General features: G+C 35.6%; 3 protein-coding genes across 6 annotated transcripts in view; 2 read left to right on the top strand and 1 right to left on the bottom strand.

Annotated features, from left to right (window-relative positions):
• LOC111366919 overlaps positions 1-10,342 on the top strand; it is a 41,055-nt gene extending 30,713 nt beyond the window's left edge. The window contains exons 20-36 of the mRNA XM_022987602.1: positions 5,076-5,103; positions 5,196-5,615; positions 5,711-5,807; positions 5,923-6,128; positions 6,250-6,342; positions 6,439-6,451; positions 6,552-6,825; positions 7,200-7,277; positions 7,423-7,463; positions 7,633-7,765; positions 7,850-7,998; positions 8,451-8,533; positions 8,619-8,714; positions 8,801-8,923; positions 9,176-9,259; positions 9,428-9,571; positions 9,890-10,342. Coding sequence (XP_022843370.1) covers positions 5,076-5,103; positions 5,196-5,615; positions 5,711-5,807; positions 5,923-6,128; positions 6,250-6,342; positions 6,439-6,451; positions 6,552-6,825; positions 7,200-7,277; positions 7,423-7,463; positions 7,633-7,765; positions 7,850-7,998; positions 8,451-8,533; positions 8,619-8,714; positions 8,801-8,923; positions 9,176-9,259; positions 9,428-9,571; positions 9,890-10,240 — 2,413 coding nt within the window. The 3' untranslated portion in view covers positions 10,241-10,342. The remainder of the gene's footprint in view (positions 1-5,075; positions 5,104-5,195; positions 5,616-5,710; positions 5,808-5,922; positions 6,129-6,249; positions 6,343-6,438; positions 6,452-6,551; positions 6,826-7,199; positions 7,278-7,422; positions 7,464-7,632; positions 7,766-7,849; positions 7,999-8,450; positions 8,534-8,618; positions 8,715-8,800; positions 8,924-9,175; positions 9,260-9,427; positions 9,572-9,889) is intronic.
• LOC111367946 lies at positions 7-5,585 on the top strand. Of its 4 annotated transcripts, none has more exons than XM_022989078.1 (8): positions 7-199; positions 1,732-1,787; positions 1,882-2,095; positions 3,129-3,545; positions 3,621-3,898; positions 3,994-4,054; positions 4,137-4,310; positions 5,494-5,585. In XM_022989078.1, the coding sequence occupies exons 1-7, from the start codon at positions 34-36 to the stop codon at positions 4,217-4,219; spliced, it is 1,275 nt and encodes a 424-aa protein (XP_022844846.1). In that variant the 5' UTR covers positions 7-33; the 3' UTR covers positions 4,220-4,310; positions 5,494-5,585. The 4 variants fall into 4 exon arrangements, with proteins under 4 accessions (XP_022844846.1, XP_022844842.1, XP_022844844.1 ...); XM_022989074.1 differs by having other exon boundaries at positions 3,969-4,054; XM_022989076.1 differs by having other exon boundaries at positions 4,137-4,220; positions 5,494-5,582.
• A 2,238-nt stretch (positions 10,343-12,580) lies between the features above and the next one.
• On the bottom strand, positions 12,581-15,498 carry LOC111367945. The gene is made up of 5 exons (XM_022989073.1): positions 15,319-15,498; positions 15,180-15,232; positions 13,463-13,627; positions 13,274-13,354; positions 12,581-13,106 (listed from the first exon to the last, which is right to left on the bottom strand). The coding sequence occupies exons 1-5, from the start codon at positions 15,379-15,381 to the stop codon at positions 12,935-12,937; spliced, it is 534 nt and encodes a 177-aa protein (XP_022844841.1). The 5' UTR covers positions 15,382-15,498; the 3' UTR covers positions 12,581-12,934.
• Between the last annotated feature and the right edge of the window lie 1,081 nt (positions 15,499-16,579).

Here is a 16,579-nt window from a genome sequence, read left to right as displayed (position 1 = left end):
TAAAGTTAGAATAAGCACTTTATAAACTCATGAATGAACATATTTTCAAGGCACTTAGCTTTGGCAAATCAACATCCAGAAGCATCTTTGTTCTCAGTACAGCTTTCACAGCGAGGCTTCCTTTCAACTTCTCCAATCCACCTTTCACTTTTAGAAGCTCAAAAATTTGCTTGGAGAACACGTATTGTGTCATCACAAGGTGAGTTATCCGATTTCAGTTTTGTCACATCATAGAAAATTCAATCGAAGTAACGCTATTGTTTCTTGTTCTGTGCGGAAATTTTTACACTGCTATGGGTATCATAATTACTTATAGGGAATTTCAACGGAAGAAAGTTTTGGATATGAAAAAAAACATTATTTAGATGCCAAAAATTCTAAGAATGATTTAATAACAATACCTGTGATGTGGTAATCACTAACTTTATGTTAGTTGAATCTTTAATCTGTGATTATTATGCCCCAGTGTGAAATATTTTAAGGAGTTCTACCTTTGTTGCGTATTATACAATTATCTCACATATTACTGATGAGGTTGTGCTATGATCACACCGTAGGTATCCCATAAAGGCATTTTGGTATGCTAGATTGGCATAGCAACACGCCTTCCTTAAATCCTGTTTGGTCCAAACATGCCATGGGTTGATGTTTTAAAGAATGAGTATTTGCCAATGATTGGAAATTTCTAGTCTGATCTTTTCTGGTAAAAAGAGGACAAATGTCAAGGCACGAACTTTTAATGCCAGTTTTCCTCAATATTTTTCCCTGGCAGGATGGTATCCCGGTTTATTTTCTGTGGGGGGTAAATATCTATATATTAGTGCTCATGTTGTTTTCATTTTCAAGAACTTCAAATCAAAAAGTAATGGTCTTTAATGCATAACACAGTTTGACATGGAAACCAGTTAGTAGAATATAGGTAGCTAGTTTAAAATCTGAATTGGACATTCTTGAATATATGACCAAAAATTCTTTCATAACAAGATATTCTTTGTGAGACCAGAAAATTTTCGAAGGAAAGCCAATTGTACCTCCCTCGTACCAACATACGCAGAAGATAGAGATCCAAGATGACCTACATATATTCCACTTTCCTACTTTCCTCTAATGTCATGGTCGACATTTTGAGTATCTAACCTTTGGCCTATTATTCTACCATCAATAAAAATATCGAGGGGTCAGTTGACATCAACCATAAATGTCTCAGGTTCAAATCCTGTCTTTTTATATTTTTCCTTAAGGTCAACTTTCCTGCAAATCAAATAACATGAATATGGGTTCAGGTTTTGTGTAATAGTGGCATCTAGGTAGTTGGACTGTGACGATATTAGGTCCTAGCAATTCTGCTGGTTCATGTTTAACCTTGAAAGTTAAACTCTCGGGAGAATATGTTGGACAGGGTAACTGCCATATCTTTAGCATTACCAATTAAATTATGGACACTAAAATGGATGAAGATGAAGATCTTTCCAAGTCGTGAACATAGGAGGATCAAACAATGAAACATGAAATCCGTGCTAAAACATGTGTTGGGATGTGCTAATTTGAAATTTATCAACAAGCTTATATCGCTGAATAATGACTTAGATGGTATCCTGAGTCATTTGATTATTATAACCTCTGTGCTTATTGTTGTTCACATTTTGTTCTCATATTTATAGTAATACTTTTTTAGTTATTGTAGTGGATAATAATTTGTTACGGGTTGTCCATTTTACCATTTTTTATCAGATTCAAAGTCTTTCCCCGGTCCATTTATTGTGGTTGAAATTTCAAGGGGAATTGAGGTAGGCATCCATCTCTGCTTTTTTGCAGTAGATATGTACCGAAATTCACTTAGGAATTAATTCTGGTTTTCTCTTTGGTATTTGGTACTCATAGGATGGCTTGTCAATTTCTGTCTCTCCTCTATTAAAAGTACACAATGATACTGATTTCTCTTTGGAGCTGCGTTTTCAAAGGCCTCAGCATGAGGAAACTGACTCTGCTACTCTGGTGCTAAAAGCTGGAGATGTGCTTGATGATTCCATGGCAGCATTTGGTGCCACTGATTTGTCTGGTGGATTGAGAAAGGCATTGACATCTTTGAGTGTTGGTATGCCTTATATTTCAATTACAAATTGTTCAGTTGGGTACTTTGTTATAAATTTTCAATTAGATAAATATTTGATGCTCTGGTACGTGAAAGCTACAATAGAGACTTTTGCATATCATTAAGTGTTCTTTCAAGTGTAGCTAGCGGTGTGAAGAGGGACTGGCCAGCACAGTAGGGGCTTGTCCCAGGCCCTGGCATGCTCTGCCCACGGGCAGTGTGTTTATATAAATGAAGTGGGCCCAGAAGTTTGAGCATGTTTCAAACACCAAGGCACTGCCAAATATCAAATTCACTGCCTTGAGCCCCAAATCTGAACGAAATACAAATGTATTGGACCCTTGAGAGAGCAAAAAATACAAAAATGTAGATAACTCTTTCGTACTAGATTTTTTTTTTTGATAGGTAAGTCTTTCCTACTAGATTCATCATCTCCCAGTGCTCTCACCATCTTTCCAAGATTCATAAACGGAAGAGAGGTCTTTCTGTCCACCTTCACCCCAAGATTATGAGCCTCTTGACTTCATGTTGTCCTTAGGAAGAGAAATTTGCTTGAAAGCTAAAGGAACTTTCATGAAAGCTAAAGGTATTCTGGTAATTAGAGGAAAAGTATTAGGAACAAAACTTAGTTTATTGTTCTAGTTGCATGCATCTAGATATTTCCCGTTGGTTGGTTGAATTTTAGATTCTGGCACGCGTGATGGATAAATTGTTGGAACTCACTTGTTGATTCTAAGATTGTATAGACTAATTCCTCTTACATTTCTTATATAACTGCTTAACGATACGGCAAAAAGAAATTCAAATATTGTATCAGGTGGAAGTCTAATCATAGTAATAATAATAATCGAATTGTTTGTCCTCCAAAGGTATCCATGTAGTTCCATTAAGCAAGGGAGATTTTGTTTGTGTCAATTTTTAGTTTCTCCCCCAGTAGACACTAAATTCATTGTTTCAGGCATTCAAGTAAACTTTGTTTGTCTTGCCTAGTTATGATTTTACCCAGAAATTAACTGTTTTAAGAATTTATTGGCAGGAAATTTCGTATTCTCTTTTAGACCTGATATTGCCACTAGTATGAAAAATTTTAAGAATGAAACAGTGGAATGGTCAGATGAACTTAAGGGTGGAAAACCTGTAAGTCTATCTGGGATATTTGATAAATTGAGTTACCGGGTGAGGAAGGCATTTTCTGTGGAGTCGGAGAAATCTTCCCTGAGCACTGCACATTGTGCTCTCAAATCTGAAGGAGGTCATATTTCTGAGATACATTTTCTTATACAAAGCATCAGGAAGGATGTACCTGTTATGCATCTAGATAACTTTGGATATGCTTCTGCAAATAAAAATCTTCCAGTTGCCCTGCAAGAACAGAAGGAAATTTTTCTTCTTCCTACCATTAAGGTCTTCAATTTATTATACACCGAAATACATGTGAATTTGACTGATGGAGGTAAGCAAAACATGATTTGAATTTTATTTTCTTTCTTGTAATATGTTATTGCTTTTGACTCTTGTTTCCTTTCAGATCCACTTGCTACCATGGACCATGGCGACTTGTGGAGTTGCTCAACTATTCCTGGTGGATCAACTGTTAACTTATATGCTAACCCGGCCACTATATACTTCACTGTCACTTTAACATCCTTTGGTTCAAGTTGCAAACCAGTCAATAGTAAAGACTGGGCGAGGAAATTACAGAAGCAAAAAAGTGATGTCTACCATTTGGACATTGAGTTGGACTTTGGTGGTGGGAAGTATTTTGCTATTTTGAGATTGTCTCGTGGGCATAGAGGCGTATTAGAGGTATTTACCCTTTACCCAATTTTTTTACAGTTCTAAATTTGATATGAAAAAAATCTTGTACTTGTTACAGGCTGCTATCTTTACTACATATGCAGTGGAAAATGGCACAGATACACCTTTGTTTTGCTTTTCTGCTAATCAGAAGCTTCTGGTTAGGTAATCAATGAATTCCCACTATTTGTTCGATACCCTTTGCGTTTTGGACGTCTCTCCTTTCAAAAACATTATACTTTTGCAGGTATGAAGAAGAGATGGCCTCCAATATACCTCCCGAACTGGGGTCGTATTTGCCCCCAAAATCAATCAAATCATGGTTCATGAAGTGAGTGCATTGCTTCTTAAGCAAGTGCTCTATATTTTAGTAAGGGTATCCTGTTTGGAGATAGAGCATGTTTGGCAAAGCTTAAAAAACGTACGAGTTTACATAAAATCAAGTGTTTTTAGTCCTAGGCTGGGCTTTTCTTTTAAATTTTTCGTTTTGAAAGGTACAACTTTATCAGCTTTAGCACAATATTGCTTATGCCTACATTACACTTAAACTACCAAAATTGCCACGAGTGACTTACCATAATGCACGTAGGCATTTCCATTAATTATATATCAGGGGACACTGGAGCCAATTTCAGCATGAACATTGAGTGGGAGTTTGATTACATTGCTAAGAGAGTCCCTTGTACGAGTTCTCCATGATCGAAATGCAAGTGGTAATGGTGACCTAACAGAAACAAAAACATAACTTGTGGCATACAATGAGAGGCAAAAAGAACAAGGGAGTTAAGCATTATATTTCATGTGTCTTTTTGTGTTTTTGTCTGTTGGCGGTCAGGGACAACGCGGAGAACAGACATTATTTCCTAATAGGATTTACCTATAAAAAACTGACCATAAGAATTATTTTTGAGCATATATATTTAGCCCCTTATTGACCTCTTGTTTTAAATGCTAGGCGCCACCAAGTGTGCCTCAAATTGTTAGAAGAGAGAGCATCAGAGGCACAATTGGACTTGGATGCTTTATCTGGACTTACAGAGATTGACCTAGAAGTAGAAGAAAATATTGGGTTGAAAAATATTATGCGGTTGGGGGTGTCTTTAAGGCCATCTGTTTCCAAAGTAGTCTCAACACAGTTGGTGTCATTGAACCCACGATATGTCGTATCAAATGAATCAGAAGAAGAAATCACCATTCGGCAATGTTATTTGGAGGTTAGCTCCATCTTTAATTATTGTCTAGTTGAACAGGGTATTGATAAACTTCTGATTTGGGCTTTAATAGCAATTTTTGTCTTATTGAAAAGGATGATATGGAAGGGTTAATTGCTCTCAACAGCAAAGAGAGGATAGCATTAAGGTTAAAGAGTGGGTCAGGAAGGAAGAGAGAAACCAATGTTATTAATAGCCTTCTCAGAAAACATACAAAATCTCGAGATGATACGTTGCTTTTCATTCAGTTCCGACTTACTGAAGCTGGATTAGGTTGGTCTGGGCCAGTATGCGTGGCTTCATTTGGACGTTTTTTTCTGAAATTTAGACGATCCTTAGAATGTTCAGAAGGGCGATCAGAGACATCCAAACAAAATTTATTTGAATTTGCAGTTGTTAATGTGGTAGAGGGAGGGCCTAGCATCATTTTACACTTCCACAGGTCTCCAACAACTGACCTCCCTTATCGGATTGAGAACTATCTACGTGATGCTCCTATAACTTACTATCAGAAGGTTGAACGCACTCTTCATCTACAATGTAGTTCACAGAATTTTGTGTTCATATATATTATATATGTATTTCCTTAACAATTGTCAATATTTGTCAGGGTTCATCAGAACCAGAGATTTTGGGAGCTGGACACTCTGTCAATTATGTCTGGGATGACTCGACTCTTCCTCATAAGCTAGTTGTTCAAGTTGATGGTACTCATTCTTCCTCTTTGACTCTGTTTAGTTTACTTTATGATTATATTATAATTTTTTTTTTTTTAAATGATACTTTTACTTTCTACTTTTAATTTTCATACATTGCATGAAGACAAAGTTAACAGGAGTAAACTTCGTTTTTGTCACTGGAAAGTAACTGATGTTGAAGCTATATTTCTGAGTTTGATGGATAACTATAGTGATGATCATTTTGAGCACTTTAACAACTCACTCATGCAATTGCTTCTTAGGGCGAATGTGCTAATTGGCTTCTACAGGCTTAAGCACTGCCCTTCTATTGCAACCCTAGTTTTTTTTGTAGGATTTTATTTTGCAATCTGAAAAGCAATCACGTATTCAAATCTTATTCCCAAGTTTATTTACACAACGCAGTTTTGAAGTTTTAGTCTAAATCAACAGAATGAAGTTCTATAATTAGATCGAGTCTTCATTGTTGGAGTTTTTCTGGGATGTAGCTATAGAGTTGAAGGTAGAAAGAAAGAAAGAAAATGGGAGAGCTAGCGGAAATTGGGTTCACGATATTAGATTTCATTAACTTATAACTTTGCATTTTGATGTTATTAAACGTATACTTGTACTGCATGTTGATGTTTTTTTGTTTGTCAAGGTTAAGAAAGAATGTAGTTGCCACTGCGAAAAGTGGAATAGTTTTTTCTAGTCTTGTTAATGAAATTTACTTGTTCACCATGCATGTAATTATTTAGCTTCCTTTTTTTTTAGATTTGCACATGTTGTGTGAAATCAACTTAGATAAGGTGCGTGCATGGAAGCCACTTTATCAGACCAAGCAGAACCGAGGTTTGGGATTTCATTTACCTGTGGAAAAGAAGCCTGAAGATCAGAAAAGGACTACATACAGTAAATTAATTGGCACGGAGACTGCGAAGTTGGGTTATGAAGTATATGCAGATGGTGTCACACGAGTTTTGAGAATTTGTGAGTTCTCTGATAGTCACAGGGTGGATGCTGTGTTCCACACTGGCACAAAGATGAGGTTGAGAATCTCGTATTTTGCAATTCACTTGCTAGGACATGCAAAGCAGGTCAATTTTCATGTCTAATGCTTAAACCACTATGATATGTTTTGACTGTCTGCTCTTAAATGTGAATTTTCTTAATGTTCATTCGCTGAATGCATTTCTGAAAGTGTTATAATTTCTGAAGTCAAATTAGTTTTTAAGCAGTATTAGCAGGTCACATTTTGTTTTGTAGTTTTCCTAGTCCAAAAACATGTCACTGGCCACATGTATTTGAGTCGATAATGTTCCGTCTTTCTTTTGCAATTTGAGATATTGTAATTTATATTATTTCATGTATTGCAATTTAAAACTTACTGCCTCCACTGAAACTTCTGTGTTTGATATTCAGTGGGTTATTCCTTGAACTGTGTATTATTGTGCTGCATTTGAGGTCATGGAAATTTACTGGCTCAATACAGGATAAAATGTAATGTTTGAACTCGTTTTTGCCCTCTCTAAAACCATGTTACAATGTGAACCACCTTATCTGAAAATTTAATGTGTTTCGAGATGGGTCATATTTATTTACTCGCAACTTTTCAAGTTTTCTTTTCTTGATTGCATAACTTTAGACATCATCTGATTTGTGATATTCTGAAGGAGATGGATCTGGGTGAGCCATCGAATTATTCACCGATAATTACTACCAGGCTTGATAACATCAAGTGGGATTCTATGTTCACTGACCGGTATAAATATAACCAAATCAGAGTAAAGGTAATCCTCTTGACAGTTGAACGCCATTTTTGGTTTTTCATACTTGTTGGCTTGCCTGTGTCCAGCGTATACCGCCCCCCCACCCCAACAGGTTCCTGCCATTAAAAGAACGACTGTTGAGCTTAATGGGGTCCTTGTCACACATGCTTTGATAACCTTACGCGAATTAACTATAAAATGTGCACAGCATTATTCATGGTAACCCTTTACAAATGAAGTGTTTCTTTCCTTATTTTACGTGGATTATTTGGAAATTTCCTTAATTTTGTTTGATCTTTACAGGTATGCCATGAGAGCTATATATATTGCAAAGGGAAGCCCATTGCTTCCACCGTCTTTTACTTCTATATTCGATGATCTAGCATCATCTTCTCTTGATGTTTTTTTTGATCCCTCGAGTGGCTTGCCCAATCTTCCTGGTGTTACCATAGGTATCTTCCTCACTGTATACACGTGCAAAACAAGCATGGGATTGAATAAAATCGTGTCTTGAGGTTTGCTCATTGGTCATGTTACTTTTGAATGGGCTGTATATTTGTCTTCTGCAACTATGTTGGCTAAGACTCATTTTGTAAAAGGGAGTATTTGACAAATTATGCTCAAGGGCCATTAGTTCATGAGCTTGCACAGATTCTCTTACATACCAAAGAAAAGGGGGAAGTCTTTTCAGTTTTTTTCCTGGTGATTCACAAGATTAATTCAAATGAAACATGGATACAGAACTCAAGATATATTAACCAATTTATATGCTGTAATATTTGTCTTCTCTACTGTTTCACTGGAGTTAGAATGGTTGAGTTCATCCGTACTATTTAATTTTTACACTAACCTACTAGAATGATGCCGTCATCATGTATTTCTTGTCCCTAAATTGTGGAAATAGGTACACTCAAGCTCATCAGTAAATTCGTGAACGACAAAGATTTTTCTGGAACAAAGCGATATTTTGGTGACCTTGGAAAAACTGTAGGTTTAGTCTCTCTTCGAAATTAAAATACTAATTATTATTTTTCAATTTTCCGTAACATTCGATACTTTTTTTCTTTTTCAGTTGAAAATGGCGGGATCCAATATATTATTTGCTGCAGTAACTGAAATATCAGACTCTGTTCTTAAGGGGGCAGAGACGAATGGTTTCCATGGAATGGTGATATTTACATGCATCTAGTTATGTAAAATGTTAATTTACCGGTGTTTCAAGTGACACTATTTGGACTTTATTACTTTCTATAGGCGACTGGTTTCCGCCATGGAATTCTTAAGTTGGCAATGGAGCCGTCACTACTAGGTAGTGCTTTCATGGAAGGTGGTCCAGATCGGAAAATTAAGCTCGACTGCAGTCCTGGGGTTGATGAGGTACTGTCATATTTCCCTGTGAAGCTAAAACATGGTTAATGAGCAATTTACCCCATGATAGTGCAATGAAACAATTTTCCTGGGAGTAATGTGCATGGAATGCATAAGAGAACTGAAAGGATTGGTTGAAGATATCATAACAGAAAGAGCAACTACTTTTAGTCTTAAATTTGTACAGTTTAAACTACATTTCGATTTTTGAGTTCTAATAGCATTTTATAGTCTCTTAACTATATGTGTTGAATGATGTAGTTATACATTGAGGGATACCTGCAAGCTATGTTAGATACAATGTATAAACAAGAATACCTAAGGGTGAGAGTCATTGAAAACCAGGTAATTTCCTATTTTGGTGACGACCTTTTCTGCCTGTTATCTTAAGTGTACTAGTACACAAACATACACGTATGCACATGTTTAGATACGTATATATCCTGAATTTCCTCTTGACCTCTACTATATTTACCATGACCGAGTGACATCTGAAATTGACTGATCTTACAGGTAGTTCTGAAGAACCTGCCTCCAAATAGTGCTCTTATAGAAGAGATAACAGAACGTGTAAAGAGTTTTCTTGTAAGTAAAGGGTTGTTGAAGGGAGAGTCTTCAAAAGCTTCGCATTCTCTGCGATATATGCGAGGCGAAAATGTAAGCTTATACTCAATCCCCAGAAATATATTATGTTCGTGTGAGGGGAATGAGTAACATCTCTATGTCCAACTAAGGAAACATTTAGGAATTATTTATGTGCTTTATAAAATTTGTTTGGTCACTTGTCAACTTAAATAGGTACTATCTTGCGAGGCATATTTTGAAAAATATACATCGCTTCAAATACATAACGACCGAATTCTTGGATCGGGATTGGCCAATTTAGTATGCGTGCCGGCCCATCCCATTTTACTCTCTCAGTCGTACCTTGTAACCAGTTTTCCATCCTACTTAATAACCGAGTTTTTATTACAGGAATGGAGAATCGGTCCGACGGTGCTGACCTTGTGTGAGCATCTATTTGTCAGTTACGCAATTCGTATGTTAAGAAAGCAAGCTGGTAAGGTCATTGCTAACATAAAATGGAAGGAAAATTTGAAGCCTGATGACTCGAAAGCTGTTGTCCTGGCATCCAGTGGTGAGGAACCGGAACCAGAACCAGAGCCGAAGGTTAAGATCGTATGGAAATGGGGAATTGGGAAGTTTGTGTTGTCCGGTATTGTCGCATATATTGATGGACGTTTGTGTCGCAATATACCGAATCCCATAGCAAGAAGGATCGTTAGCGGATTTTTGTTAAGTTTTCTTGATAAAAATGATGAATAGCAGTAGTAATTATTTTTATTCAGTCTCTTGTTTGCTATCGAAAGCTGGTGTAAATTTTGTACAAGTTCATGTAAATCAATATATGCCCATGTTTGAGCCACATTCTAGGGAACAAAATATATTATTTATGTTAAATCAATGAGAAATGTGTGGTTAAAAAATAAGGAAAAGTTTTAGATTCACGTGTAATATTATTTTATTGAAAAATATTTAGTTAAAATAATGTCAAATTATTGTCGAAAAATGTATTTTTTTGAAAATAACGTGGCTCCCCTTTGGCTTGAAGCCTTGAAGTGGAGTCTCCAAAAGGAAAAACTTGAATCTATAATCAGTCAGTTTGAGGACCCACAAACAATCAATTTCTTACGTAGCTCCTACCGAACTGTGGGCTAACGGACCCAATATTTAGGATCTAGATTTGAGAGGACGACGCAAAGCCCCTTGGTTTGAACTGTAAACTGCTAAGCAGCCCACTGTTTCCTGGCACATGTCATCATTTCACTTTCAAACGGATAACTTGTAAATTATTCAAAATAAGCACTTCTTTTACCATAGATTTATTAGTGCTCAACAACTCTCAACCCTAATGAAATAGATTTTTTTTTAAGTATAATTTTTTTTTCATTTAAAGTACAATTCTTTCTTAGACTGTTCGAGGAGAAATATAAAAAAATTAGAGCTATATTTATAAAATATTTGTAGTATATTTGCTAAAAAGATTTTTTGATTGGGACAAACAAAAATTAGGACGGTGATACATTTTTATCCTAAATTTATTAATAACATTATTATTATTATCTACAATTGTGATTATGATTAATAAATTATCATTATCATCACCTCACCCTTCCGTGAACAATTAGTTTGAAGCACTAAAAGCCAAGCCCGCAACAGAGGGTGAAACCACTTGCCAAAACATAAACCTGGGACAGAAATTTAAGGTACAAAAGAACAAGAAACGACCTCCAAAAGCTAAGCAGGCCCACAGAAAATGTTGCGCACTTCTACAAATAAGAGCCACTTCCTCTGCTCTAGCAACTACAATTAGTCTTTGCAAGAAATGGATTTTATGATATCCAAAAACCAGCCAACTATCTCTGAATCAGAGAAGGTGAATGAGGAGACTGAAACCCTGGATTCAGTCACCAATCAGCTCTTTCTCAAATCATCCTCGACTCCAAATTCGGCCCAAAGACTCGACAAAGAGGTCGTCCTCAGGCGTATCTGGTACCATAAGACATTGAACAAGGTTAAGAACACTTTCCAGGCAATTCGAGCACCAGAGAACGCTGGTAAAGTATCAGATTATAACGAGAAATGGCTCAAACAGGGAGATAATTTCTCCTGACCCTGGCTCTGGTGAGTCACCGGAATATGGTGGCTGTTGGCGCTAGAAGTGGTGTGTTGGGGGAGAAGGTTTGTCTTGGTTGGCCCTAGAAGACTTTTTAGATAGGCTATATCTCAGTGAAATGACTGCCTGGAAAATCCCAGTGATGAGTCCCAGGCATTTGTATGTATTCCTAAGTTGTCTCATTGAAATAAATTAAAGTTGATATGTTTACAGCATTGATTTCATTAGTTTCTCGAATTGAGTATCTTGATTTGGCTACGTGGTAACGAAGTTTCAGCCACACATCCTATAATTTCCAACTGTAAAAACCTTGGACATTCTGTTCATACGACCACCGCACTTCCAGTAGCGCTCTTGAAGCTTCTCTCCACAAGTTCCATTTCTGGCAAATGATTTCGTATCCCCATCTTGCATGCTCATTTCATTTAATGAACCCCAGCGGATCAAATTTTGAGTTCAGAAATTCAACGAGCAGAATTTATTCATTCATCTAATAGAAAACATTTTATCCTTCACATAACAAAGGCCTTCAGAAGTATGGTCATTCAGGTCTGATGCAACATAGGGACGACCAAGATTCTCTACTACTCAGTCCTCTTTGATTTTGTAGAATCGCTAAAAAGTTGCAAATTCTTTGAATTTAAACCCTCATGTTACAATTTTAAAATCATTTGCACCTTTTATTTGGTCTGTTGGAAACTCAAAGCCAGATCACTTTTAAACCTGAGTATAAGTTAAATAATATGCATATAGAAAAGTGCAGAGTATAGTTGAAGAAAGTAAAAATATAATTATACTATTAGCACTGTAGATAAAATCAAGGCCACAAGCACATGGGAAGTATAAGATAATTTATTGTAAAGTAACAACAAATAATATTTTGCCTGATAATTGCAAATGTAGAATGGATGCTGATTTGGAACAACCTATAACCTGAGGCTTTTGTTTGATGTATCGAGGCAAAATAGGATACCATTTAGCAATGTCTATAATCTGTCACAAGGAAAACCCAAATCATATTTAGGTATTCCTTTAGTTCATACATCAGGCAGGTCCACCTCTAAACTATTTGGTGATAACTAAGCCCTTGTTTCGTTCAGCTAAAAATTTAAATCAAATCCAACCACACATTTAACCACCATTAATTTTAACCACATTTACCCACCATCAAAATTTAAGTCAAATCCAACCATTAATTCAACATAGTAAAATGCCACCTTTCTAAGGGTTTAAATAAATGAAACCACTGTAGTTACAGTCTTACTGATTTATGCTTGTTATGTGGGCAACAGGAGACGCTAGAATAACATGTCAGATCATTGCATACTAAGGTGTACAGCCATTCATCTCCAATCTTTTTTGAGCAAGCCAGATGAGCAAAGGAGGCGTAGTGCTTGGTTTGAATTGTTCAAAACAGCTGAAGATCTCGCAACCTGCATCTTTCGTTTCTTCAAAAAGTCCAGTGAACTTTGTGGACAGTGAGCAGGCCGGTCGTTTAACATAGCAATATCTAGCCTGTCAAAAAATCAACAAAAATGTATTTAAAGTTAATCTTCCTTGAGAACTTTTTCCTGCAAGGCACCGCATCTGCAGGGAATTCTTCTGATATGAGTGAGCAGACGAGCCATGAACAAGTGCACAAGCCTGTGTGTCTGTGTGAGAGAGCGGAAGGCAAGACTCACCTAGAATCTTTCGTCCTTTTCTTTCTAGAAGCATTCTTCTCCTCAGCTTTCTCGTCTTCAGAGTCAGATAAGAACACTTTCCTGCAGAAACAACTTGTCTTGGTTAATAACTCGTGTTACAGAAACAAGCACAGCAACACGGGCGTGAACCCGGGGCAAAGAGGAAGCACAAAAAGTGCAGTAGCATACTTCTTATTAACTGCCTTCTCAATGGCTGCAACATGTTGGACAATATCATCTGGTAGCATTCCTTCAGTTTTTATTTTCTTTTTGGCGCTGCCATCTCTGCGTGATGGTCGTGGAGTCAATTTTTCAGCCCATTTTCTGCGACGTTGTTTACCTTCACGAACAACTCTATCAAAAAAGGGATCATTCTTTGTCACATACAATATGAATACTCACTACCAATTACTGTGAAGAGATTCACATGTTCATCAATTATACGATTCTCAAGAAGTTCTCTTAAAGTCCCGATAGAGTTTAATCGAGAAATAATGAAAACCACCAGCATGAAGCATTTTACTTATCTCGAAATTCAAATGATGCTGGCAAATCGACCTCAAACAACTAGGAATAGGGCTGGGCATGGTTTGATTCGATTCGGTTCTCTCGAAATTTTCGGGTATTTAGTAAGTGGAAACGTCGGGTCCAAATTTAATTATCGAACCGTTTGAATTTGGTTCTACTCGGTTCAGTTCCTGAGCTCTGTACTATAATTAAAAATTTTAATATTTACAAAATTACATTAATTTAACTAATAACATGTTCAATCTTAACTCTTACAAAATAACGTAGTTTAATCTTATGTGTCTTTTGTGTCTCTCTTTGCTGAATTTTTCATAAATTTGAATGTCAAAATCACAGGAAGAGAAAGATAGAGAGTTTACAATAATTAAAAGAGACGTTGTTCAGTTTCAATTCGATTTCTCCAGAAAAATAGAAATGTCACTATGGTAGAATAACATATTTGAGTAAAACTTAGGTCAATTTGATTAAGTTGGGCTTGAACTGAAAATTAGAAATAGAAAAAATATATATATACTTTAGGGTTTAGACTAAATTAACTAGTTAGCAAATTTATTTAGAAAAAAATAAAATAATTAGGCTTATTTAAAATAAATTAATTAAAAAAATAGGGAGATTCAGTTCTTGATCAAGAACCGAGAATTGAACCGAACCCGTCGGTTATCGATTCTAATACCAATTCAGGTATTTAATTTAAGAATAATTGCTCAGTTCCGGTCCTGTTCAATTCAGGAGTTTTGTCCAACCCTAACTAGGAAATATCAACAATATAGTTCTACAGCATCTCCTAAACCCCCATTTTCATTATAATTAATCGACAAAGACAGCGATTAAGGGGAAAAAAAAATTAGTAGTCCTCAGTTCAAAATAATGTTCAAACTTCAAATTCAACAAAGCTTCATCAATTGGCAAAACCATGGATGGAATTAAATTTTGTATGAATACTCGAAACTTCTTTGCCAAACTTATGCCCTCCAATTTATATTTGTTTTGAGTATCAAATATCATGAATTAATTAAATCCACGGGAGAATGCTACATGTTCCAAGTGAAAATCTTGCCCAACTATTCTAACCAATATTAGCAATGTTACATCTATAATCGAAACTCCTAAAATTATCCAGCAGTTTTGAACTCCTGACATCAGTTCTATTCCCTTGTTATCTAACAACATGACAGCATAATTTGGACAGTCAAATTGGAGTTCCATTAACAGCAGATTGAATGCCAGATTTATATAAAGGTCCATCTTAACCGTAATTGCTCTCTGAAAAAACACATTATCAATACTCTTCGACATATATTATTATATCGTTTGTTGGAATGATTCCTAAGCTGAAAATTTACAATTGCTTTCAAAAAAAAAAAATACAAAATCATACCTGGCCTTATTTTCTTTTTGGACTTTCCTAATCTCCTCGTCCTTTTGTATTCCCTGAAATTCAAGCACACAAGTTATATGATTTAATAAGCAGTTTTTCGTTCACATCATACAAAATTATGATTTTACAGTTGACAAACCTGCTGGACTGTAAACTCCTCTGGAGCACCCGAGTCGCTGTCAACTTCTTCTCTATCCGACATTATTTTGTTCCGATTTTTCAATTTAAGACGATGAAATTTCTGTGGGTTTTAGGACTAGGGGTTTCTGCAGCCTTTACGGAGTTTAGATATGTTCAGGCGTAGGAATAAACTTTAAAAATTTAGGGTTATACTGGAGATGTCAAAATAGACACCTAATGAAAACGGTAAATTGCACTGTTTGTCCTTCAACTTTTAAGAAATAATAATTATATACAAACCACAATTTTTATTTCTTACATTATATTTTAATTATATTTAAGGTTCTCAATATTTACTCATATATCATTTATATACCTAATATTTTTCATGACATTCTTATCCTCGAACATTCCATTAGTTAAACCATTTTATTTTCATAACAGTTTATGTCCAAAAAACTCTATTGAAATGGCGTTTAACAACCTTTTTTTATCATATTTAAAAAAAATATATGAAAAATATATTTCCTGTATTTCAAAGCATAAAATAAAATATTTTGACATAAATCATCACCAAGGATGAGAATATACTAATTAATGATGCTGAAGAGAAGAATTCTACAAAAAAATTAAGAAAATAATTGCAATAAGGAGCAAAAATTGAAAAGTTTAACTACAATTAAAATATGGTATAACAAATAAAAATTGTAATGCTAGTATAACCAGCCTTTAAGAAATTAGCAACAGCCCAAATGTGATACAAAAATAGATAAATTTACAACAATTGATGAAAAAAATGGAATAAATAAATAAATAAGACTTCAGAACAAAAAAGAAAAAACGAAGACAATTTTTTCCTCACCCCAACACTCCACTTACTGGAGGGTTGGCAACGGTTTGATTCGGGGTCAACTAGGTCAAAATCATTACAGAACTACCAATTTTTTTGCCATACCATAACCACGTAAGTCGATTTCGGTTCGATCAGTTCGGGGGTGGTTAATAACCATGAAAATAAATTATTTTTCATAGGTCAAGTCCTCAAATTGAAAAAAAAATAATTTATGAAAAAAAGTCACACGTGATGATTATCAACTGATAGTCGAGTGAATTATATTGGAGCATTTCAAACAATTTGCATTGTTGATCACTTACCAGATCAAAATTGTAAAAATGGCCAACAGAGAGTACATTTGTAAGAAGGCGACGATTTTTGATACCAAGGATGATGTCTAGGTTACTAATGACAAAATCAAGAAAGGCAAAGACTACATATACTT

Source organism: Olea europaea, chromosome 18 (assembly GCF_002742605.1).
Source record: "Olea europaea var. sylvestris chromosome 18, O_europaea_v1, whole genome shotgun sequence".
In the NCBI taxonomy this organism is placed as follows: domain Eukaryota; kingdom Viridiplantae; phylum Streptophyta; class Magnoliopsida; order Lamiales; family Oleaceae; genus Olea; species Olea europaea.
This window is presented reverse-complemented; position numbering and strand designations above follow the sequence as displayed.